The 24,445-nt window shown below is 54.9% G+C and overlaps 2 protein-coding genes across 2 annotated transcripts; one reads left to right on the top strand and one right to left on the bottom strand.

Annotated features, from left to right (window-relative positions):
- Nucleotides 1-162: 162 nt before the first annotated feature.
- NCLIV_010680 (conserved hypothetical protein) lies at nucleotides 163-11,383 on the bottom strand (the record flags this gene model as incomplete). The annotated part of the gene is made up of 6 exons (XM_003880583.1): nucleotides 163-3,573; nucleotides 3,985-6,886; nucleotides 7,464-7,698; nucleotides 7,944-8,025; nucleotides 8,528-8,784; nucleotides 9,508-11,383. 6 exons carry the CDS (start codon nucleotides 11,381-11,383, stop codon nucleotides 163-165), a joined length of 8,763 nt encoding a protein of 2,920 aa, XP_003880632.1.
- A 5,410-nt stretch (nucleotides 11,384-16,793) lies between these two features.
- Nucleotides 16,794-19,043, top strand: NCLIV_010670 (conserved hypothetical protein; the record flags this gene model as incomplete). The annotated part of the gene is made up of 1 exon (XM_003880582.1): nucleotides 16,794-19,043. The coding sequence occupies one exon, from the start codon at nucleotides 16,794-16,796 to the stop codon at nucleotides 19,041-19,043; it is 2,250 nt and encodes a 749-aa protein (XP_003880631.1).
- Between the last annotated feature and the right edge of the window lie 5,402 nt (nucleotides 19,044-24,445).

Genomic DNA, 24,445 nt, shown 5'->3' with positions numbered 1-24,445 from the left:
TATATCAGTGTAGCTATATAGATCAATGTATCTATATAGATCAATATATACATGTATCAATATATATATATATATCAATATATATATATATATATATATATATATGTATATATCTATTTACACGTACGTACATATATATATATGCATGCGGTATTGGGCTGTTTATTCAAGCTCTTGCGTTTGCTGTTCTTTTTTTCCCAGGAAAACAGGCATCTGCAGAGACCGCAAAAGAGGGAGAGGCGAGACAGATTGAGGCGTGGTGTCGAATGCCTCGCCTTTTTCGGCTAGGGACGCTGCAAGGCAAGACGGCGGGAACTCTTCACTGCCTTGAGGCCCTCCGCGGGAAACACGCGTGTGGCGGTGCGTCGCTCTGAGTGAACCGCGAACGCCTTCCCAGTCTCGCGTCTCTTCGGGCCTAAGGAGAGACCGCTCCTCGCCGTCTTTTCCTCTTCGACCAGACGCAAGGGAGAAAAGACTCGCAGTGGGCGCGTCGGCCGAAACCACCAAATCAAGGGGATCAAAAGGCAAGAAAGAAGACGCAGAATCCCCGGACGACGGCGGCAGACGAGACGCACAAGGGAACGGGGCGGAGTTAAGAGCATGAGACGCAAGCGAAAGGGGCCCTGTTGTCGAGTCTTTCCAGAAGTCGGTTTCGACACACATCTCTTCGTTCCCAGTTGCGCGGATACTTTCGGTTTTCAGCCCCGTTTTCGCTTCTGCCTCGACGTGCGTCTCCTCTCCGTCGCCGCGGTGCCTCGCCTCGTCAACGTCGGCGCCTTCCCGTCCACCATGCGCGTCTCCTTCTCTTGGGTTCTCCTTTCTTCTGTTCCCGTCTCTCTCCCCTGACGCTTCTCTGCGGTTTCGCCCCTCCATCCGTATCGGCCCATCGATGTTCTGAGAACCTTCTCGCCCTGCGCCCTTCCCCGGTTCCTCCTCTCGCGCGTCCTCTTGCCCTGGCTCTCGCCCACTGTTTCGCCGCTCGGCCTCGGCGACTTCTTCACCGTCACCGGTTTCGCCTGCACCACGCTGTTGCCGTAGAAGCTCTAGCTGGTCAAGCAGAACACTGCGGAGGTAGCTGTCGTCGTCGCCGGAGCCGCCAAGCCGCCAAGCTTCGATTTTCGCCTGGAGAGACAGCAGTTTCTTCTCCTGTTCCTCGAGGCGTTCGCGGCGCTCTTGCAAGGCCGTTGCAGAACACGGAAGGCGACCGGTCTCTCTCGGCCTCGCCTCCAGTTGGGCGCCCCCAAGTCCTTTCCCCTCGCCAGGAGACAACGCCCAGATCGCCCTGTATTCTTCTGTCTCCAGGTGTCGTTCTTCGACGGCTTCTTGACGCCAGCCTCGAGTTTTCGCAGCGTTGCTTGGACGGGTGTCTTCCGCAGGGTTCCCAGAACCGCCGTCTGGCCCGTCTCCGCCTACAGCTTTGGACTCTGCGTCTTCTCGGCGCTTGCCTGACTCCGCGCGCATCTCAGCTTCCCCTCGCCCTTCTTCCCCTTCTCCCGCCGGGATGCTTCGCTCTCGAGCGGGCCTCGCTTCCAGCGCGCGTTCACCTTGTTGTCCGCCGCACTCTGCGAATGAGCGCATGCATTCTTCTTCTGTCCTTGGCGTCGCTCCCCTGCCGTCGTCGGTCCCCGCGACCGTGAGGCACAAAGGAAGCGAACGCGTCTCCCGCTCACATTCTGGGACTTGTCCGTTTCCATCGGAGGCGCCACGGCCTCCGAATGAACCCCGCCTAGGCAGCTTAGGCTCGGGTGGACGCTCAAGAAGCGAGAGACAAGGGACCGGTGCTGAGGGCTCCTTTGGCGCTCTCCGCCGGGGTTTCGCGGCTTCGCGCGCTACCTCAAAGTCAGGCGACTGCCCTCGAGTTGCGTTCCTGTCTTCTCTCGAGCGATCCATCTGTTCTCGGCACTCCTCGCAAAGAAGGGCTGCGTCGTCTCGGCCTCCGCCGCATGTCCTACGCGTCTCTGTTTGCTGACGCCAACGGCGAGAGCTCCCGCGCGAGTCTTCGCTGCCCGCGCACAGGCCTACGCCCACAGCTGGATATGTCGCCCTGGGCGGGGTCGGGTCTTCTCTTTCTTCGTTCTCTTGCAACGCGGGTCGAGCTCCAGGCCGACTGTTTGCAGCTTCTCCCCCTTGGTGCCATCCTGCTTCAAGAGAGACTGGAAGGGAAACCGCCGTGTCGAGCAAGGGGAAGGGCGGAGCCCAGAATGCCGACTGCGGCAGGAGAGGAGAGGAAGAACGGAAGCCTGGGGAGGTCCCAAGCGGCGGCGACGCCCGTCGGGGAGAAGGCGAAGGCGCCCAGGCGGAGAGAGGATAACGACAAGGAGGGAAGAAACGAGGGAGAGAAGAGGAAGACGAACCCACGGAGGCTGCACAAGGTTGCCCAAACGCACAGGCAGACAAGGAGGAAACGGAAGAACAAGAAGCCGCTGAAGGAGAGGAACAGTACACAGGCAAGGGGACAGGCAGGGGGGACTCCTGAGGACCGCACGCTGGACTGACAGAGGAGAGAGAGGAAGCATCTGCGCCGCCACCATCAGGTTTCGTTTCGCCCGCATCCGCTTCCTGATTCAAAGCCAACGCAAGTTTACTTAGTTTCTGTTTCAAACGGGCTACACGCCGCATCATGTGCTGCTCCATGTCGGCGGCGCCTGCGTCGCGCGTGCCTTCCGTGTCTCCCTCTTGTCTCTCGGAAGGGGCATTGGCTTGGGGTGAAGACAAAGAAGTTCGAGGCGCAGAAGGCGCACATGAAGAGGAGGAATTCGGCGAGGTCGTGCCAACGTCCTGAGGTGTTTGCCGACTCCGTGGGAGATCCGCCGCATGCGGGTCAGAGTACAAAGGCGACGCCGAGGACGACGAAGGGAGGAGAGCGGAGGACGCACCCCCACAAGCAAACGACGGGCAGAAGGAAGCGGAACCGAGCGGAGAGGAACAGGACGGAGGCGAAGACGAAGCGGCGCCTGGAGCGGCGACTGCCCCGGATAGACGTTCAGGGGAGGCAGAAGAAGAGAGTCTCTTGAGATGGTCTCGCCTCTTCAGAAGGAGTAGAGCGTCTTCGCGCGTTTTGGACGGTCCGGTCCGCGCCTGGCACAAACGCTCGGCACACTGCAAAGCCTCGCGTAGACACAGCAGGAGGGCGTCGTCTCGCGCGTCCACGTTCGAGTCAGGTGGAGAACCGGAACGCGCGTCCGGTGTTTCTTCGGTTTCTTCCAGGCGCCCAGACGCATGCATAGGCGAGGGCAATCGCGGCGACGCTTCCGCCCCTGTCTGGGAAGGCGAGATGAACGGAGAGTGCCGACAGCCCGTCTCGACCTCGTTCTCCGGGCAAGAGGACGACAAGACCAGACGCGTCTGTTCGCCCTTTTGCGCGGCACCTGAGGCGCCCAGACCCCGCGCGGGAGCCTGAGATGCAGAGACAGAAGAGACGCCGCGGCTGGGCGGGGCGCCGGGAGCGGGCGCAGAAGAGGGAAACGCGAGAATCGTGCGGAGGTCGTCGTGCAGCAGCGAATCGGGATCGGTGCCGTGGAGGCAGAAGAGAAGATGGCGAAGGAGAGGAAGACGCTTGAGGGAAGCGAGGGTCTGCGAGAGCAAGAGAAAGAGAACGACGGTGAAGAGGAAGAGAAACTGGGTGCATTCGAGGAAAGAAGGCAGTGCGAAAGAAAAGCTGAGGGACGAAGAGAGACGAAGCGCTCTTTCGAGTGTGTCGAGCCTGGAAAAGAGGGAAACGAGAGAGGTTGTGACCTGCAGAACCTGGCATGCGGAGGACACGGTTAACGGGACACGGGACGGACAGCGGTGACTGCGCAGAGAGAGAGAACGAGAAACCGACGCCGAAGACTACAGAAGGAACACTGCCACAAACGCCCCCTGGACAGGTGAGAAACGTCTGCTCGGGAAGGGAGGGTGGAGACCGCAAAACAAAACAACGAGCACGGAAAGGAAAAGGAAAAGACGGACGAGAGCGCACGAGACCAGAACCGGGGAACGAACCTTCATGTTCCGCTGAGCTTGAAGGAAAGCGCGACTGGAAAGACACATGTCGAGTTTTTTCGGCAAGGCGCAGTCGCGCCAGGCCAGTCTGTCACTTGCTGGTGCCTCGGCTCTCCTCGCTGCTCGTCCCTGGTGGGGATTCTGTGGCGCGAAGCCGCTCGCAACTTGTGCGTTCTTGTCCTGCGTGATGGGGTCTGCCGTCCTCTCGCCGGCCTCCGCGTCTCTCCAGCGTTCACCGTCTCCCTCATTCTTTTTGTTTTCTTGCTTGGGCCCTCTTCTCTGACCTGCGAGGCGCGAGAGCGCCCTGTCGCTTGCCGGCTGCCTCTCATCGTCCTCCGGACGTCTCGCTCCTCGCCGCCCGTTTGCTTCTCCCCGTTCGTCACTCCGTTCGGTCTCTTCTTCCCCTCCACGGGCTTCGGCCGCTCCCCGTGTTCCGTCTCCGCCGCCGTCGCCCTCGCCGACGCCTTCTCGGCTTCGGTGTGCGGCTTCAAGTTCTTCTCCCTCTTCCGCTGCTGTGTCCTTTTGCCCGTCGTCGTGGTTGTCTTTGTTTTCCTCCGCTCTCTCCTCCGCCACGGAGGCTTCCCCCCCAAACGTGCGCGGAGCCCCGCCCAGGTGCGTTCGAGGCGACCGCGCCTGGCCCTCCGGCGTGCTCTGAGGGTGATCGATTGACGCCGCGGAAGGACTTAGAGGGGCGGGCTCGGAAACGTCCGGTGGGGACCGAGACCGACTGTCTGTAGCTGCGCTTTTCTCGACACACAACGCCTGGCACTCAGCCAGCCCCCGCCCTCTGAACCTCCGCTGCTCAGGCGAGGCAGCTTTGTGATGTCCTGCATCTTCCTCTGGATTTGTCGGTCTCGCCGCCGATGGAGAGGCGCGTGTCTCTGCGATCGCAGCTGTGGTCCCTGAAGCGCCTTCCTGCCTGGTTCCTTCTGCCTGTCCCTGCCATCCATTTTGTTTCTCTTCGCGGTCGTCACGCTCCTTTCCACTTCCCGTTCTCTCGCTTCGTTCCCCGTTAAGCATCCATCTGCCGTCCTCTCCGTCTCCGGCGTCTCCGCTTCCTTCTGCTCCCTCGTCTCCCACTCTGTCTCGCGCCGCGTTCGTCTCGTGTTCCCCCCCTGGACGGCTCTCGCGCTCGCCAGCGTCGGCGGGGTCTGATGGGCCGTCGCGTTTTGAAAGCGGCTGCATGCACACCTCTCGCCCCTCGATTCGGACCCGCTCGGCTTCCACAGCAAGCCTGTCTCGCGCAGTGCCGCGCACGACTCTCGTCGCCCCGACCAGCTGCGGGGCCTCTGAGAGACCCGCGGACGCGTGCGGAGACACAGGGCGGGGAGCTTGAGGGCGCTCCTGTTTGGCGGCAAACGCAAGGCTGCAACTCGCTGTTGCTGTGGCAGAGAGAGAGGAGGAGGCAAAGAAAACTTCCGCGGCGCCTTTCTTCGGCTCGTCCTGACTGGGAAACGGCGAACCACGTGCATCTGCTGAACTGCGCGGGGACAGCGAGAAGGAAGGAAGGGTAGAGAGAGAAGCGACGCAAGGGCGAGACCTGTCTGGGAATGCCGCGCTCTTCTCCGCCACTTGGCTCTTTTGCCGTGCGTGGCATGCAACGCCTTGGACTCCAGTCGTTGCCTTCTCGCTGCTCCCTTGGGGGGATTCAGTCTCGAAACGTCCTGCCTCCCGCGATTGGTCGTCGACGCAAGAGAAGGGCGTCTGACACTCGTCGAGTGCACCTGCGCTGCCTCGCGATCTGTGGAACACGAGACGAGTTGCGCCTTCCTCCGCTCTAGGAACGGATTTGTCTGCGTCAAAAACCGTTAAAGTCGCTGCGCCCTCGAGGGGTTCCTCACAGACAAAGAGAGAAGAGGCATGCGCGGGAGACGAGACCCCATGCGTCTTTCGTTCTTCTCTTTCTTCGTCGTCGCTTTTCGCCCCTTTCCCTTGAGCGTCTGTGTTTCCGGTCTCCCCTTCTTCTCTCAGCCGTTCTCCCGTGCCTGTCAGAGGAGACGAGCCAAGCGACAAACAGCGACCGGGCGAGAGCTGATTTGGTCTCGCCTCACCGTCGCGCCAGAAAAAGTTCTCGCCCTCGCCCCGTTGCCCGTTTGCCGCAGCGGGGTCTGCTGCGTCTTCGTCGGTCTTTGTTTGTCTCCGTTCTGCATCGCTTGCCTGGCTTGCCCGCCTCCTTCGGGCGAGCACGCAGCCCCCAGCGGCGGCATACGGTTTGAGGCGCTGGAGCTTCTCTTTCAGACTCACGATTTGGGCTTGGCGACTGGCGATTTCGTCACGAAGAGACTGACGCGATCCGTGCACTTCCAGAAAAAGTGCCGCGTGGCTTTTCCCGTCGCGGCCTCCGTTCGTGCTTCCCGTCTCTCCCTCTTTTCCGTCCTTCCATGGATCGCCTGCTTTCTTTTCTTCCTCGTCGTCCTCTTCGTTCCCGTCTTCTGCTCTTCCGGCTGCTTCCTCCTGGGGTGGTCCGCGCTTCCCCGTCCTCTCGCGCGGCTCCTGCCGCGTTACCCGGCGCCCTTGAGAAGCAGACGCAGGAGAAACAGAAGGGGAAAGGAGTGGGGGAGAACCCGAGGCGGGCGAGGCGCCAGAGGGCTGAAAAGGGGAAGAGCCTTCGGGAAGCTTTGGCTGGCTGGATGGGCAGGACGACGCAGCAGGCCGTGGAGAGGAAGAAGGTTTCTGCCGCTCTCCGTCGTTGAGTGTGCTCCGGCTCCGTCCCCGCGCGCCGACCCTCTGTTTCTCGTAAAGGGAAACGAAGTGGAGGGACGGAGACGCAGGCGCAGCGGAGGAGCGTAGAGAGGAGGAGGAAGCGCCGGCAGAAGAAGGGAAACCGCCGGATGGGATAGGAGAGAAAGAGGAGAACGCCGCTGGAGAGACTTCCGCATTCGACTGGGACCCGCTGCTAGCACTTGCCTCCAAGCCACCAAGATCTGTAGAGGCGAGAAAAGGCAGAGCCTGACGAGCAGAAAGCAGGACAAAGTCAGAGACGACAGAAGAAAAAGACATCTCCGAACCATGCATGCAAACGCTGGGCAGATAACCAGGTTCATGAAACCTACAAGGAAAGGCAGCGAATCTCCAGGTGTACACACAGTTCCGCATACACAATGATATCCACGATATGCAAGCCTATACATCTCTATCTATATTCATCTATCTATCTATCTATCTATCTATCTATCTATCTATTCATAAACGCGTGTCTTAGCCTGCATGCTTTTGATCTATTCCTGTCGCTGTTTTGGGGGTGGGCAAGTTGATTTCCAGTGGAACAGGAACAAACGTGCGCCTACACGTCCCGGTATCCTTCTACGCTCGCAGTACTAGCTGCCTGTCTCCTCCTCTGTTCGGTCGTTCTCTACTCAGACGTGAAAGAGACGTCAGTGGGTGTGCCCGCCAGAGGCAGCGTGTCCAGGCCTTGCTCCTTGAGCTTTTGCTCCCTAAACGAGAAGTGGATTCTCTGGACAGTTACTGCCTTGGTTTACTCTCTTTGTGTCGGGCGGTGGGCTTTAGAAGGGACGGCCTCTCTCACCTGAACGAGATAGCGCGCCTGGAGGTCACCGCGGCGCAACGCAAAGTGGAGAGGCTGCTGCGTCAGGTGAAAGCCAGACAAATGGGATTGGATCCAACGTTTCTGACTGGCGACGAGGACGGTGGCCTCCGCGTCTTCGCGTTGCGCGGTGTCTAGACACCCGGCTGGGAGCGCCGGCGACAGAAGAACTGCAAACGCCAGGCCGCGGAGAAGCAAGCGACGTGTGGAGAGCGGCAACTGCATCCGAGGGAGATTGTACGATACAGGTGAGGGAGAGCGAAGGCAAGACGGAAAGAAACCCAAACAGCAGACGAAGCGTTGCCGAAAGGAAAAGACGAAGACCAGAGGGACACGAAGGCAATGGAGCGACGAAAAGAGGGAACGAAAGGAGGAACATACCAGCGAAGGAAGATTGAGGCTGGATCTCCCTTACCTCGATGCTTCCGAAAACTCTCCGAAGCTTCAGTGCCAGAAAGGGAGAGGAGACCTCGAAGCCGAGGCAGATGCGTCTCTTCCTGAAACGCGGCGAGCGAAAACGCAAGCAAAAGATGGAACGAAAGTGAACGCAAACGGGAAAGTGCGACAACGACGAGTCAAATTCACGAAAATTGCCGCCACCCTTTCGTACGTCCGTATCTGCACTTGTACACAAATACGGGTACGCATATACTCATAGCCTGGGGCAATGCGAAGGAGGCGGCCGCTGTCACCGAGCTGACCATCCACAGGTATATGCATACATGCTTGTACATATTTATACATGCATATATGTAAATATACCTGTAGAGCGGGTATGCTTAAATGAAGACAAAAGCCCGAAGACGAGGCCTCCATCCCACAAAGGCATGCTGCTCCACCCGTATACACCTGTGGATGCTTCTACGCATGGACGTTCAAACATACATAGCTATCCACAAGTGTCCCGACATCTAACGATATTTGAACAACTCCTCAAAGAGGCTTTCCTTATAAGCCTGCTGACCTGCACAGCGTATACACATGTGCCATCTGCCCTACATCAAGGATTTGAAGCGAAAGAGAGATATCTGAGGGGACGACGGTGAGGCTGCCTTCTTTGCTCGTTCGCGTTTTTTCTTTCGCCGTCCCACCCAAACCTTCAGCCGCGCAGAACCTGCCGGGAACCACGAGGAAGCACGAAAAGCGGAGTGCCGAGGCATCGCCGTCTCTGGCTGTTTGAGAAGAAAGGGAGGAAGAAGATGCACGAGGAAGGCGCGCGGGGTTGGGTGGGAGAAGACAGTTTGTGACGGCGGCTGCTGAGCCTGAGAGGAAAACGACAGAGTCCCCGCAGGAACGTTTGACATCTTTGACACTCTCGCCCGTGCCCCAGAGGAGACGAGCTGGACATGCAGAGGGCGATCTGAAGATGAGAACTCGAATTCATCGCCGCGTTGTCGTTGCTCCGTTTTCGTCCGTTTTTATGGATGCCTCGCCGTCTCTCTCGAGGCGTGTCTCTGCCTGTGCGTCGACGATGCGTTTCTATGTCGCTCTTTTGTGGGTGTCGCTCAGTGTTTCTAAAGCGTCAGTTGCATATGCGACTTCCCTCACGCGTTTCGCTTTCCCGCGAGAAGAATGGAGAGCTACAACGGTGCTTCCTCTCTCCACCTGAGCACCACGTGAGGGGCGGCTGCCTGTCCATTTCAAGCGACACTCGCTTTGCTACCTTTTCCCTGACCGATTTATATTCGCAGCGTGCTACAGACACATAGTCGAACAGCGACGCTCTCAATCACATACGAGGTCTCCAAATCCACCAGCTGTGGAATGCATGCGCACACCTCCCAACGTGTACCGATATGATACACCTAAGCTCTCCAAACATATGTATATATATATATATATATGAATATGTATATTTATATGTGTGTGTATGACCCGCTGGAGAAGGTAGGGCTAGGCTCTTTGCTTCTTACCGGTTTCCATAGTAGTGGCGCCAATTTGAAGGATTTGCATGTGGGAAGTTCCGCCACTGTCGATACACAGGAGCCCTTTCTCGGTTAGGAGAGATGAAGATATGTGACACGCGTCCTCGACCCCTTTGCTATGGGCTCTCCTGCTCTCACGTGTCGTGCCGACCTCTCGCTGTAGCCGGTTGCTTCGGTTCCGCCTCTTCAACTTGTGTACGTAGATCACATACATGAATCCATACAGTTCAGACGTGCTCCCCTTCCTTCTCTCGCTTCTCTCTTTGAACCATCGCATACCGTCCTTCCCCCTCTGTCGTTTACCCTGTTCTTCCTCGCTCCGTTTCCACTCTCTCAGCACTCCACGGTCTCCGGCCTGCAAGGGAGAGAAGCCGCGAGGGCCAGCTCGCGCTCCGGGCGTCTCGTCGGGCCTTTCCAAGTCGTGAACGACTTCAGCTTCCAAGTAAAAGTGATTTAGTTCCTCAGTTTGTCCCGGTCGGTTGGGATCTTCTCTCTGTTTGCCTTTCCCTGGGAAGGCGCTGCCGACTGCTTCATCTTCCCATTTCCCCCGCTCTTTCTCGTTGGTTTCTGGTTCTGTTTCGTCGCCCTTCGATCGGCACCGCAAGCGTTTCTGCTCTCGCCGGCTCTGCAACTTTCGTTGCTCAAAAGACAAAGAAGTTGAGACACCCGTGAGTCCCCTTCCTCGGAGCCCACATAGACCTGCTTCGTCGCATTGCAGAGACGCAGAACCTAAAGACGCGGAAGGCACGGAATTCGAGGAGGGAGACACGAGCGCAGCCGAAGCAGCGGCGCCATTACCCGGTTCTTTCTGTGGTGAATAGAGGGAAAGCGAAGACGAGCTAGACGAGGAAGATGACGACGAAGGCAGAGAGGAAGCGCAGTACGAGAGGCTGTGAGCAGGGGGATTCGTGTTCCCACGCTTTGGCGCAGTGTGCTCACGCGGCCGGAGTGGTAGTCGAGGCGGTGATGAAGAAAGAAGCGGGCAGTCACTTCTTGGGATAACGACAACAGAGTTATTGACAGCAAAACCTGGAGACGATATGGAAGACGAAGAGGAAGGTGTAGGGGTGGGGGAGGGGCTCTGTGACAGGGAGACACGGGTGTTGGGGCGGATGTACACAGGCGCTTTCAAGTAGTAGGGGGAAGAGGCAGACGAAGAGCAAACGGGGAGAGGCGTCGACGAGCTCTGAGGAGGACTGGAACAGCTCGACCAAGACGAGGGGACTTCCGAGCAGGAGCATTCCGCGGAGGATGGAGTCTTCCCCGACTTCAGAGGAACAGAGAAATCTCCAGCGCCCGGCGGAGAAAAAGGATTGGTCTCTGCTGCGACCTGTGCGCGAGGAAATGGGGCGGCTGCGGATGCGGGGCTGCGGCTTTGCCGTCCTCGCTCTTCCCCGCCTCTCTCCTTAAGGGGAAACGGCGAAAACGAAGCCGGCTCTACCGACGGAGAGAAGAAGGAAGCAACGGGAACTGGAGTGAGTCTTTGCTGTTCCCCGGTTTCTGTTGAGAAGGAATCGCTATTCCTTCTCTTCAGTTTATCTGCTTTTTTCCGCGCCCCATCTTTCCTCTCCCCTCCTTGCCTTCGTCTCTCTCTTGAAGCCGGGCCGCGAGACGAAGATGGTGAACGCGAGGCATCCACAGAAAGACCGACAGGGGGACTGCGGGGAGAGACAGAGGGTGGAGTTTCTCTCCCGTCCTCCCTACGCACAGAGCCTGGAGCAGCACACAGCGAGGAAGGAGAGGAGAACGAGGAAGGCGCAGAAGTTGCAGAACGGGGAGAAGATGAACAGGAAAAAGAACGTTCTCCCTGGACGCTTCTTCCCTGTGTCCCTTCCCCTTTTAAACTTCGGCCTTCTCGATGGGCATTTGTATGAGGGGACGGAGAAGATAACGGCGAGCTCGGCATCCCTGTTTGCCTCACCTCTGTCATTGTGAAAAAGGGAGCGAGATAAAAGGTGCCTTGAGACGTGGAGAGAGAACAAGGAGAGCGCTTTCTTCAGGAGAGAAGCAGTAAGCAGCGGGGCCGCTTGTAGGGGGGAGACAAAGGGCAAAGCATTGGCAGGGAGAATTTTGGCCAAGGAAGAACGCCTGCTTGCTCACAGGTCGAGTATAGAGCTATCCTTCATGAATACTGGGCGGAGAAAGGGAAGATTCTTCGACAGATATTATATAAGCGTCGCGATGACAAGACGGGGGGATAGGAGAAGTACAGTGAGGAAAGAGCTAGGCAGCGAGGAGAGGGGAAAGGAAGAGGAAACCTGGGAAGAGCTTCCTTGAGGCTGGATACGACATGACGCCGGAATAGTGGATTGAGGGCCCGAAGGAAATCGATTCGGCCATCTGGAGGGAATGCGCATAAATGAGGCTCTATACATAAGTGCCCCCACGACTGTGGTGGCTGCGATTTTGCCGGCGGGCAGTAGCTTTCTGAAGAAGACTGGGAAAAGGACACTTTCTGTCTCTGACGGAGGGACAGCGGAGCGACAAAGAGCAGTTGAGGACTTCTCTCTGTTGCTATTGCCCACGTAGCAACGACTCGTCGGCGAACCCGCTGTTCAGCTTTCATTGCAGAACAATGGATTTCTCAGTGGCAACCGGCAGGGTAAGTTACGAAAGACGTCTACCATGTGGTTAAGATCTTGCCTCGCGTTTTCGTCAGCGGGATGTTCGCTAGCTGTTCATATAGTGGAATAAACCGGCGGCTGGTCTATGTCTTGCGTCCGGTTGCCTTGCATTTTAACCTCTGCGTCGTTTTCGGTTTTCTTACGTGCATGATGGCTACAAATTCTTTAAATTTGGAAGCACCAAAGCTTTAGACGCCTGCCGCCCAGCGCGCCTTAGGGCGGTGTCGAACAGCGGGAACGGCCAGGAACTCAACAGCAGAGACAGCGACCTCTAGTGAGGATACAACCGCTCAAAATGACAAAGAGCTCTCGGTTGTATAGACACACAAGCAAGAAGGAAATCCCAGGATCGAGAAAACGAGTGAGGGGAAGGAGGACCGCCGACGGCCGGGCACATGGGTCAACACAAGGGTTCGTAGGCACCTTAGAGGTGCGGTTCCAACAGAAGACAGAGTGCCGTGGAAATTGTTCTGCGAGGTCCGAAGGGTGGGCAGAGAGGACGAAGGGAGGCCCAGTTAGCGGGAAAACAGAAAAAAAACGGAAACAAGGCGAGGGGGAAGGACACAGAGTGATGCAGTACTCGCTAGTGTGCGACAAGCTGTGGCACGGTGCCGCGCCTGGCATACAGGGAACTGCCGCTGTGTAGGTTATGTCGACTAGAAGGCATTGTTCTACTGTGAAGAAGGGAGAATGTAGACGGTCCCATACGGGATGTCTCAGTGAACAGTTACGAAAACAATCCTTCCCCCTGGGAGAAAAGAGCAAGTCCCGCTTCGCGTCCCTCCTCTCTCTGGCAGCCCGATTTTTCGTGCTCTTGGACAGCGAGATACCCGCGCCTTAGACATGTGTCTGTGAACGTGAGCGGGCACACCGGTGAAAACTTGCGTCGAGATAATTTAGTCGGAAATAAGTCAAACAGTTAGATGCAGCCTGTACGTATGTGAACAGTATTTCCAAAACAGGTGTGTTCTCCAAAAAATGCGGTTAAAATCAGCGCGAACCTCGTCAGACTGGGTCGCTCAATGCCCGGATGCTTGTTCCATCGGCGCCGCAAGGCTCCTGAGCGCGTTTCTGCTTAGTGCACCCGGCCCTGACCGCCATATTTGCCGCAAGTGAAGTGGAAGGAGGTGATGAAATCTGTGTCATAGCTCCGATACGAAGTGAACTGGACAAAGAAGAAAAAAAGAGGACAAAGCAAGTGGGCAGAGGAAAGGGGACGACCAACCCAACAGAATAGGGTAGAAAAGAACAGGAGTTGTTCTCGAAAGAAGATCCACGAAGGACACAGCATGCCACGGCCCACTGTTCAGATATTTGAGATAATGCCGAAATAAACTACCTTGGGGCGTATAGAGAAACAGATGTGGTGTAGGGCGACCCTCTTGCCATCTGCGGAAGAAGAGAGTGTGAACCTCAAACAAGCAGTTCTTTTTGATGGTCAAGCATCCCAGTCGGGTGGCATCTGTCATGCTGAGAAGAGTAAAAAAACGCATCGGAAAAGACTGAGAGGACCGAGTCACTCTTCCTTGGTCAAGCTGCCGAGTAAGCACGGTGTCAAGAGACCAGCAGACGGCGAGTCACCGACCGCTGGGCAAGGCCGAGCGCGGAAAGAACCCGCTTGTGTCTTGAAGGGATAATACGTCTCCGCGGAACTGTTCTTCTCGTATGCTCTTGTGGTCCAGTCTATATGTGTTTGCCTACATCGGGTGAAGGAGTGGGAGGGAGAACCTGTTCTATGGTAATCGGGTACGCATTACAGGTTCATTGTGGTGTTACGGCTACACACACACTAGCGCAGGACCGGATACTGGTGCACCCCCACATCCCAGAGACTTACCCTCTTCAATGGAAGCTCAGCAAACGTTTGCAGGCATGTCATCAGCATAGTTTATGGAGTACTTCTTCCACCTGTCCGCTTTCGAGAAAAATTGAAAAGGCCCAGATCAGCACTCACTCTGAGGCCGATTTCGAGGAACCCTCACAAGTAAGAAGTACGTGTACATGCGCCCCTGAGGTACGTCTTTTTGGTCGACTGGTCATGTAGGTTTACCCTCAGGAGCGTTTTAAGGGACCCTCGTTTTAGTTGCACGTTTTGCACGGTCTGGCTTGAAGGGGGTCGATCAGATCGACAATGAGGGTATCTGTGCCGGTGGCTGTGCGTACGTTTTCGTTTCTCACCGACGAGAAAAGCTTCTACGCCACGAGAAACAGAGACATCGGATGTGGGAAAAGTCAAACAGAAAGTCCACTAAAGATGCTGCACTCAGCTACTCCAATCGGCGAACAGGTGTGTATCTGCAGTCTCACACGGTATGCGGGGAATTGTGTGCCGCGGTTCGACTGTTGCGCAAACGCTCCTTTCTTTTAACTCCTTCATGACCACTGGTGAACTGGCTGACAGAAAGTGGGAAGACCGAAAGCCGACCAAATACTCCTCCACGAGGCGGCGTACCGCCCTAGTACAGGAGAGTCTAGCAGCAGTTCAAGATTTCAGACACCAATGGGAAGGGCGGAGGGTAGAGCACCCACGCCGTCCTTCCTCTTTCTTCCAGTATGCGCCGTTCCTGCTCCTTCTTCAGCACAACACACTCACACAGGCTGTCGAGAGAAAAGACGCAGGACATCCGCCGTGGCTCTGGTGAATGATTTTGCGCCACCTGAGTATAGGCACTCCAAGACCCGAATGGTTTGTACGAAAGGCAACGTGGAGTAGCACAACTGCACAAATGGCACTCACAAAGAATGAGGAAACCTCACAGACACTTGAAGCGCAGTATCATCGGTGGACTATCTCTGTGAGATTTCTAAGGGTCGGGTACTGGAAGGGTCTTGGCTAAGCGTTGACCGGCCGACCACCTGTGAAGCCTGGGCGGGATCGGCACACACGCGCACCTCTACGAATTCGAGAAATAAGGCCGTTACATATATGGGCAAAGTAGTTACATGGTCGTACGCACTAGCTTTGATTCGGAAGCTTTTTTCTCGTCGAGAACTGCTTCACGCTGAAGAGCCTATCGGTCGTCTGGAGGGCGGGAATCCCTAACGGCGGTGTGCCGGGCCCCCGGCTGCAGTTCTTTTCTCCTTGCTGGAGGTTTCGACAGCGTAAACTAAATGCGACAGAATACCAGATAGCGCGGTTAACATCGTATGTCGGTTCCTCAATTACAATGAAGATGTTTCTTCCCTGTCCTCTTCATTCACAAAATTTCATAAATCTTTCAGGAGTGGGGCAAAAACATCCAATGACAGCCAAGCCCCGAGGCATGTTTCGTTCTTGCGACTTTCGGCTGGCAGATCCAAAGTTGGCACGTAGCTCGATGAACCGCCTCGATGGCGGCTCGGAAGACAAACCGTCCAGTGTCTGAATCAGGTCCACAGAGCTTCGGATGATGTGAAACAGCAGTGACACTTTCCCGGTGGCGTGGGTTTCTTGACGCTTTGCTCGTCCGTCGGCCTCAGCTCACATTTCAAAGGAAAGTGACTGAGGCAGGGATACTCCAGAGGATGGCTGATGGAGGATATCAGATCCTTAGCCCTGTCGGGATTCCGTTTTATCTCGCGAGCCGGGTGCGTGGCCGGGACTTGAGTTTTTTTACTATAGGGGACGAAATCGGAACAGTCTGAGCCACGAGTACGTGTCGGAGTTTGACCAAGAGTGTGGGACGCTGCGGCGTAAAACAACGTCAAAAGTGATTGCTTTGAACTTTATAGGAGCCAGTGTTTTGCTGAGAACATGCCGCCACTCCGCGGGAACGTTAAACATAAATGATTAAACGGAGCTGCTACCCATCAGCGTGGCCTCTCTTCATCGTGGCCACACAATTTCACGCGTGAATGCATCTACCTCCTTTTATGAAGCGGTCGCCTTTCCAGTGACGCCGCCGATAAGGGAAAATGCGCAACATGCACTTTAAGCAGCCGAAGAACACACAGGCATCTCAGTTCCGTGCCTGGCTTCTCTGCGTAGTCGTAAGCACGTGGAAATCGTACATGACCTGTTGCATATCTATTGCCTGGTCACAATTCTAGACTGGCATGCTACGGAGAAGAACACCTGGAATGGCTCAATTCCGCCAGGTTCAGTTCCTAGGCGTTGCTAATTCTTAAAATATACAGTCCAGTGTAGGCATACGAGATGAGTCGACAGTATGGCTGATGGCACGGCGATAGGGTATGGTAATCTGGGAAACTAGAGAAGCCCATCATGTCGCAGAATGCTTTGCGTAATGCTCCTGGTTTAGTGTTTCCAGAGAGCTGCAAGTGCAACAAGGTGGAACAGAGCGTCACCCCAGCAGTATGAGAAAGTCTGCCAGCGCGGTACACCCGCCCAAGAATTGGTTTTGCGGCACGCATGTTTGTATAGCACTTTCCAGGTGACATCTAGCCCCTGGGCGTTAAATGAAAACATTCGTTTGCTGGACGCATCCCAGGGAGTCGATGCTCTTTGAGTTTCCTCTGTATAGCTGGAACTTGGCACGAACAAGCAAAGCTGGCCTTTCTGGTCAGCTGTTATGGCTGTCTTGTGAAAGGCTGTTCGCGTTACCGTCGTGCTTTGACGGAAATCAGCCTGTTTGTTTCAACTCGGTTACAGGAACTTCAAAAGAATATTTGAGCCCACCTTCCAGCTGGCACAGCTCAGTTCTCGATCTGCATTCTCTGCTTGTCAGCTGGCAAAGCATTTAATTTTGCTTCTCTGGCTTTCATGACCGACCGCAAATGCCTGCGAAGCCACCCAAAGCTGCAGGCACAATGTCCAAAGCCAAAGGCAAAAAAAAAAAGACACAAGGGCAGAAGGGGAATCTGCCTCCGCGACCAGATCTCAGGTCTTACCCCAAACATCAGGGTCCTCTGCCCAAGCCCGGGTGGTACACACGCTGTTCTGTGGATGACCAGATCGACGCTTGTGCCAGGAAGCTGCGTGATTTTTCTCTACTGACTAGGCCAAATGGACTGCCTCCTCGCATTCTACTGGAGGCGTCCGGGTCCCCGAGACTTGCACTGCGCTCCAGCTCTTCCCGGTCTGATGCGGTCCCGCTGCAGCGGCAGGCTGCGACTTCCTCCTCACCAGGGTCGCCGTTTGGAAGGCCTAAAACTGCTATCTCTCCACAGGACCCATCTAATCGTTATCGCTTGGAAAGACCTACCTTGAGTGACAGAGCGCCCAAGGCTGTTCTGGCGGCTAGAACGCCAGCTGCGGCGATACGCATCCCTCGTTCGGTGGAAGCAGCGGCGATCAAAATGGAAACAAGCGCTATGCAGACCAAGACTGGCGGAAGCTTGCCTTGCGATTCACAGACGCAAGCGACTGACGCGCAGTGGGCAAATGCGGTAACGGTGGACGATGTGAAGGCGTTGAACATTGCAGGAGATCCGCGATACCTCGAGATGCAAGAGTTTGTGTCACGGTGTGCAGAACGAGTGAGCCAAGCGGGCGGGGGTGGCCCTGGATTGGAGCCGACTCCTGACGGTTTCTCTGCGGTACCACCAACTCGACGTTTCCGCTTGGAGGCGCGGTGGATCCCGAAGCAGCCATCAGCAAACGACGGGAACAGATGTGACGGGTATTCACCGAAGGCCTCCGAATTATTGCCAGTGGTGGAACCTCCCGTATGGGGAAATCCGCCTTCATCTCTGTCCCGTGGAGGAGGTTCTGGCACAAGTTGTAGGCGCCGTACGGCATTTTGGAATCCCAAGTCATACCAGCACACTGGTAGTACTCCTAGAACAGCAGTTGCAGAGCCATATACACAGGCATTCTTTGCTGAACTCGAAAACCGTCTAAGAGAGGTCCTCTCTTGCCGCAACACAAAGTTCCGTCTCTCTCAATTGGACAGCGTCTATGCGTGGTTTCAACGACAACGGCCTCGTTCTGCAGCCACCGCGTCAAGTGGTGCGGGTCCCCCTCGCGACTGTGGAGGAACAGACAATCGTCCGAACTGGACAGTGACAGATGCGCTCTCGACAGACCCATCGGACCTTCCACCTGCGTATCCTCCTCCGGAGCTGCCTTCCCCCAGTGATGCGTTTGACGCTTCCGCACTTGCTTCGTGTAGAGGTTCCGCCTTTTATGACCCACAAAGACCGAGGAGAGGTTCGAATGGAGGTTTCGCCTCCCGGAACAACTCCACAGATAATCTAGACACCGCGGGGAATTTCCGACTTCCTCTTGCGCAGGATAGACTGCTCGGCAGGCAGAGAGAAAGCAAGAGATCAAGTGCGTCAGGCTCCATTTGCAACTCGCGTCGATCCTCTGTTTTGCCAGCATCGAAGGGTAACAGACGTAGCCTCGAAGACGCCGTTTCTGTCGCCGAAAACCCTGACGTGGAAGCGTGTGGTTCTAAGGCATCTCGCGACCTGACTGATGAAGGCAGAGTTCATCAAGACAGAAGGCACGCCGGCAGTATTAGTGCGGAAGAGCCATCTTTTCTTGATTTTCTCCAAAGTCATGCTCCACTCGTTTCCCCCCAAGATTACCTCCTGGAGCTAGAAACGCGGGACCTCCTTCCGCAGGGGAACCCCGAGGATTTTATCAGCGCTAGACGCGCTCTCATGCTTGATCAACTGAGCTCCCCTGTCGGAGTTTTCACTTCTCGGAAAGAGAAAGCAACAACGTCTGCCCCAGGGAGAGAGTATGCTGCCGACCGGGCCTCTGTGGCAGCGCCCGATAGGTCCGGGGCAACGGAGACAGAAGCTAGAACAATGACTCAAACGTGGGCTGCAAGCTGCCACCGGAAATATCGAGGGGATTTGCAGCAGAGATACATCCAAGATCTACGGAAGATCCGGCCCCCCTGGGGCATGAAGAACATTCACGTCAATTCTCCCTCAGCAACAGGCGAGGGGAAAGTGTCTCTCAGCAACTCTCCTGCACGGTGGCCGCGGAATCACGTTGAGAGGCCAGGACGCCTCCCGCGGCAGACCTTTGCTGGTAAAATGAGCGATCTCGCGAACCCGAAAAGAAGATAGACTCCTTGTCCCTCGCACAGGAAACCGACTCGTGTTTTACCCACTTAACCCTGTGTTACCCGGTGTCTCGATTTCTCCTCACGCTTCCCGCTGTGTTTTTTTCCGCCCTTTCGGACGAAGGGACAAAACGCAAAGCACACTCGCCTATCTACTCCCTTCGTTCATGATCCCAGAGATGCGGCAAAATAGAAGGTACCCTGATTTCTGTTCTCTCGTCTACCTGAATGTCACCAGGTTGTTTGTCACTTGGCGCCAACGAGGAGAATAAAGGAGCGGCGGAGAGGAATCTCGACGAGCGGTGGTTGGTCCGTCGCCATCGAGACATCATCCGAATGCGGTGAGGCTGCGATAACCAAAGTATGCCCAGTTGTGGCGTGTTTAAACGTCTTTCTAACGATGAGTGAGCATCCAAAGAGGCTTAGTTTGGTGTACCTACTCAAATAGATAGGCCGCTCTCTGTCTCCGTGATTAAACATCTAGTCGCCGCTATATGTCCGGTGTGTAAGTGCATCTATCTATGCACAAGTCTGCATAGCTATTCGCCCATATTTCCATCTGCATATCTGCCAAATTTTCGCCTGTTTGTTGGTTCAGTCTGCTTGTCTATCGCCCGGGCAAGTTTTATTTTCCTGTTGCGTATCTAATCACGCGTGCTTTCTTTTCCAGGCATACAGCGGCGAAAAACCAGGCAATGGAAGAGTGGGCCAGGCGACGGTCTCTTCTGCTAAATCGGGCTCAGACGTAGGAAAGCAAAGGAATTTGAACCTACTCGCAGCCAGCCCTCAATCCCGTCGTGTACCTATTTAGCTGCTGATGCACCGCTCGACCACAGTACTGATCCGTTTCTCTTTCAGCCGCCTTAGCAGTCTATTGTTCTACGCATCTAATCTATCTACATCCCCCAATATGTGAGCATATTTGCTGTACGTTTATCTGTATCACTTGCAAAATGCCTCAATGTCTACCTTTTATCCCTACCCGAAGTACTTGTGTCGTTTTAACTTTCCATATACCTAACGTCCTCCGTTTTCTCAGATACTCTATTTCACAAGAGCACCGACAGGCGTAGTGCTACCTTTTGCCTGTAATTCACTGCATTCAAACAGATTGGACAGGACGCCACGGATTCTTCAAAAAACAACGCTGCACTACAAAAGTGTTCTAACGAAGCTGCACGTTCACTTCCTGTCCCTAGTGTTGTTCCCGAGGTCACTTGCTCTTCGACGTCTCTGTAGGAAAACAAGAGAAACAGGGGACAGGGAGACAGCCTGAAATCGGGGGAAACACTTTCGTCAAAAACAAGAGACACTTACTGAGAGATAAATGCAGCGCCTACTACAGATTTTCCAGAGCTGTCTGCTCGTGCGATTGTATTTCCTTCTCTCTTCACTCCAGAAAGATCGCAGAGATTCGCTGCTGGCAGCCCCCGCCTCCTAAGTGAGTTTGCATTGCACCGTTGTTTCATTTCGGGCTTTCCGAAGAGAGCTGACGAAACCATACGTTTTCATCGGTCAGTTCCCCTTTTCGCTCGTGATCTCGTTTTCCGTCCTCTTTCGCTTCAACTCCTTTCTGATTCGCCTGGTTGTGAAGCCGTGTAGCCAATTCAGAGCGACCTGACTGCCTACGTGACTCTACCTTTCTTCCTTCCCCTCTACTTCTTTCCCTTTTTCAGGCATTTCTCTTTGTAGCCACACGCCGCACACAGCAGCCATTCCGTCAACTCGGCATCTTCCGTAAGAGTTATGCTTCCTGTTCGTTTTCTGCTTGGCTCCCTCGTTTTCAGGTCTTCGAGCTCTTCGGAAACTTCGTCAGACGAAGAAGAAATCACTCCCCCAAGTGCCCCGCTGATGACTCCTCGCAGTTCGGCCCCTCGATGGAGCATCGACAGCCGGCGAGCATCGAATTTCTCCAATGCTCCTGGTTGGCGAATGTTTATGAGGGTCATTGCAAAAAGGAATTCTCATGCATCTCCATCCGAGGAAACGCAGACCTTGCCCCTACAGGACGGGCGAGAAAGCCAACAAACAGAGATGAAGCTAGCGGACGGAGGCAGTGGAGGCAACAGAGAAGACTGTGAGGATGACAACTCCTCGTCTCTACCTTCTACAGAATCAGACGACGAAGACAACGAAGACGAGGAAAGAGCGTTATCTGCCGATTGGGCAAACGATGTATGGGAGAAAGGAAATGTCTACTGTCCCTCTTCTATCTCATGTCCAAGATTTTTTCTCTTCCCTTTCTCCCCTTTTCTCTGCCTTCCCTTCATACAGCTCTGCACACCGTGGCTGCCTTAGACGCCAAGTGGACTCTCCCCGCAACGACTGCTTTCGTTTCCATTTTCCCTTCGTGGTGCTCCGCTTTGCGCTGGGTAACACAAACCCTCTGAAGATTGATCTGAACGCTTCGCGTTCTACCTGATGCTTTCCGCCGTTCTCTCCTCTACGTCCTCCCCACGCAATGCGTTTCTTGGATGTCTTTCCCCGTCGCCTTATTCTTTCCTGCGACTTTCTTGTGAGCTTCTTCCTTCGTTTTGTTTCAGAGATCCTCGGTCCTTTCCTCCGGAGTGGAGCGCGGGCCTCCTTCGGCCTTCCCGGGAGGAAATCCTGGAGCTTTCGGGCACGCGAAAGGATCGGAGTCTCCTCAGCCGCCTCAGCATATGAACTCGCCTGAAGAGAAAGCGCTTGCTTCCTCGCCTCGGCCACTGGGCTGCCAAGGATTGCCTCGCAAAGTGCAGACCATTTCCAACGGCTCTGCGCTTCTTCTCCGGCATTTGACGCAGGCTCAGGAAGGTGAGCGCACAGGCGTCGTTGCTCGTTGACCGAAATAGAACACACCCCTAAATACGTGACACCCCACCGCACACTGTCTACCCTTCTATCTCCCTACAGGAAATATATATATATATATATATATACATATACATATATACATACATATACATATATACATACATATACATATATACATACATATACATATATACATAGATAATTTGCAGGTGTGTGCAGGTGGTTTGCCAGGGGTGTGTTGCTCTTGATCTCAAGTCTCTGCAAACTCCGACTTCCCAGCCGCAGACACACGTGATGATAGACACAGATAGATATGCGTGCTGGAATTCAATCTGTGCGCGTAACTCTACACGCGAATACGTGCGTCGCGAGAAGGAGACGTGCATGTATACCTCTCTATCACTCTATCTACATTTATTCATCCCGGATCAGAGCGACAACAACGCAAATCAGAAAAAGGCTCGCTTAAGGCATCTCCTTTGCTGTCGGATTCGCGGGATCCCCGCCCACAGACCTCCCCGCGAGGTTCGGACTGCAGCAGGCGTCAAGGTGATCTTTTCTGCATTGTTCTGCTCCCTGAAGGAAAGTAGAAGAGGCAGCAAAACCCCTGTCGACAGTGTCTCCTGTACCGATACAGCGGGCGGAAGGTACGACTCACGGGAGAAACAGAGGAAGCCGAAATCGTTGTCTTCGTCCTTTCCCTGTTTCGCGGTTTCCGCAGGAGACAGGAGTGCGCACGCTATCCCTCAGACCCTGCGAACAAGTACTTTGGGAGAAGAGGACGCAGACGAAAAGGAAGGAGCGAAAGGACAAGAAAAACGGGGACGGGAAAACGACGAGAGAAGCACAACAGAAGAGCGATCAAGAAGACTTCACGAAGCTATCGAAAACGCTTTGAGGCCTCCGAATGCAAGCGTGTAAGTGTACGTGGAGAACGGATGAGAGGCGATGCTTAGCGGATTCGTTCTTAGCGTCTTCTTCAGATGGCTTTTCTTCTTCCCTGGTTCTTCGTTTCGCCACAGGCACTTTTGAACGTTCGTGTCTCTTGTGTTCCTCCTCTCTTCACGTCAGCACCTCTCTACTCCCTGCTTGTTTCATCTTTTCTGTTATTCGTCCTTGTTTTTCTCCCGTCCCTTCCTCTCTTGTGTTACTTGGCTTTCTGTTCATCGCACTGTTTAGCTGATCTTCCGCTCTCTGCTCTGTTGTTCTCTTCGTCCACTACTCTTGCTGCTGAGGCGGCGTTTTTTCCTACCTCTGAAGCCTCCACATTTCATTTCAGCCATCTCCCCCTGTCCCCCTCACTGTGTGTTCTTCGCCGTCTCCTGCCCTCCGGCTGCTGCGGTACAGGGAAGCTCTTCCCCGTCTTTTCCTCGTTAGTCTTCCTGGCCCGTTTCCTCTCCTTTGCTCGACTCTCGTGCATGCATCGCCATCAAATTCGTCCCCTTTTCCCCCGTTCCTCGCCACCCTCTACGATTTTCGATTCTTCGCTGCGACGGCAGCGTTGTCCCCTCAGGAAAACTGCGCCTTTCCCCTCGTTGCCTGTTTGGCTGCAGCCCAGGAAGTGCTGCCGCCGCCTCTTCCGTTCCTTGCCTTCTCCTCAACCCTCTTGCAACTCTAGTCAAGTCGAAGAAACGAGGAAAGGGAGACAAGAAAGCACATGCAAACACGCGTGCTATCAAGAAAAGATAGACAAGTCAACATGCACCTATGCGCAAAAGCTATGCGCACATAGAGATGTAGGCGTATACTCAAAGACATCTTGATACAAATGAAAAAGAGGTGTAAACAGACACATGTGTCGACATATGCGTACATATACGAGGAAAGACGCTGCGCCTCAGTTGCAAACTAACTCTGCGGTCTCTGAGTTTGCTGTCCATGAAAGCGATACATGCACGGGTACGGAACTATTCTCGTCTTAGCATCACGCTTGTTGCTCCTGTTGTCCTACCGTCGTCTTCTTCATTTCTTTCGCGTGCCCTGCTTGGCTGCTTGTCTCCCCTCCTCGTCTCTCGCCTTCTCTCTGCCTACGCCCCCATTTCTGTCCCCTTCCTTCTCATTTTCTGTTCTCCACTCGCTCCGTGCTTCTCTTTCTTCCTCTGACGAGTGCGACCGCGCACTGAAACAGAAGCGCATTTGCTTTTCGTTGTCGATCCTCTACAACCCCTCCCTAAATTCTCTACGGTTTCCTCCCAGTTCCTGGAAGAAAAAGTTCACAGGGAAGCTGAAAAAGTGCATGTATCTTTAAAACGCCGCAAGCGTATCTGCTCGATGCGCGTCGTGCGGGCCTCCCCTTCTCTCTTCCACCAGTTGGTGTCGCCCCGGGGATCCTCTCTCCGCGAAAAAAGGGCTGACTCTCTGGACTTTCCTCCGAACGAGAGTAACATCTGTTCGGATGTTTGTCGCTTTAGCTTGCAAAAACGTTGCCTCGTTTTTCCCGACAAGGGAAACGCCTCGGCGCCTCTCGACAAGACACCGAGAAGTTTCACAGCTGCGTCCACGCGATTTCGACTCTCTGTGTGGCGGGGCAGCCTTCCAAAAACGATTACTCGAATCTAGAATCTCAGATAGTCATCCTTGATGCCTACATGCAGTGCTAGTCTGTACGCGGTG

Source organism: Neospora caninum, chromosome IV (assembly GCF_000208865.1).
Source record: "Neospora caninum Liverpool complete genome, chromosome IV".
Classification (NCBI taxonomy): Eukaryota; Apicomplexa; class Conoidasida; order Eucoccidiorida; family Sarcocystidae; genus Neospora; species Neospora caninum.
The sequence above is the reverse complement of the archived record's forward strand: the minus strand, read 5'-3'. Positions and strand labels throughout refer to the sequence as shown.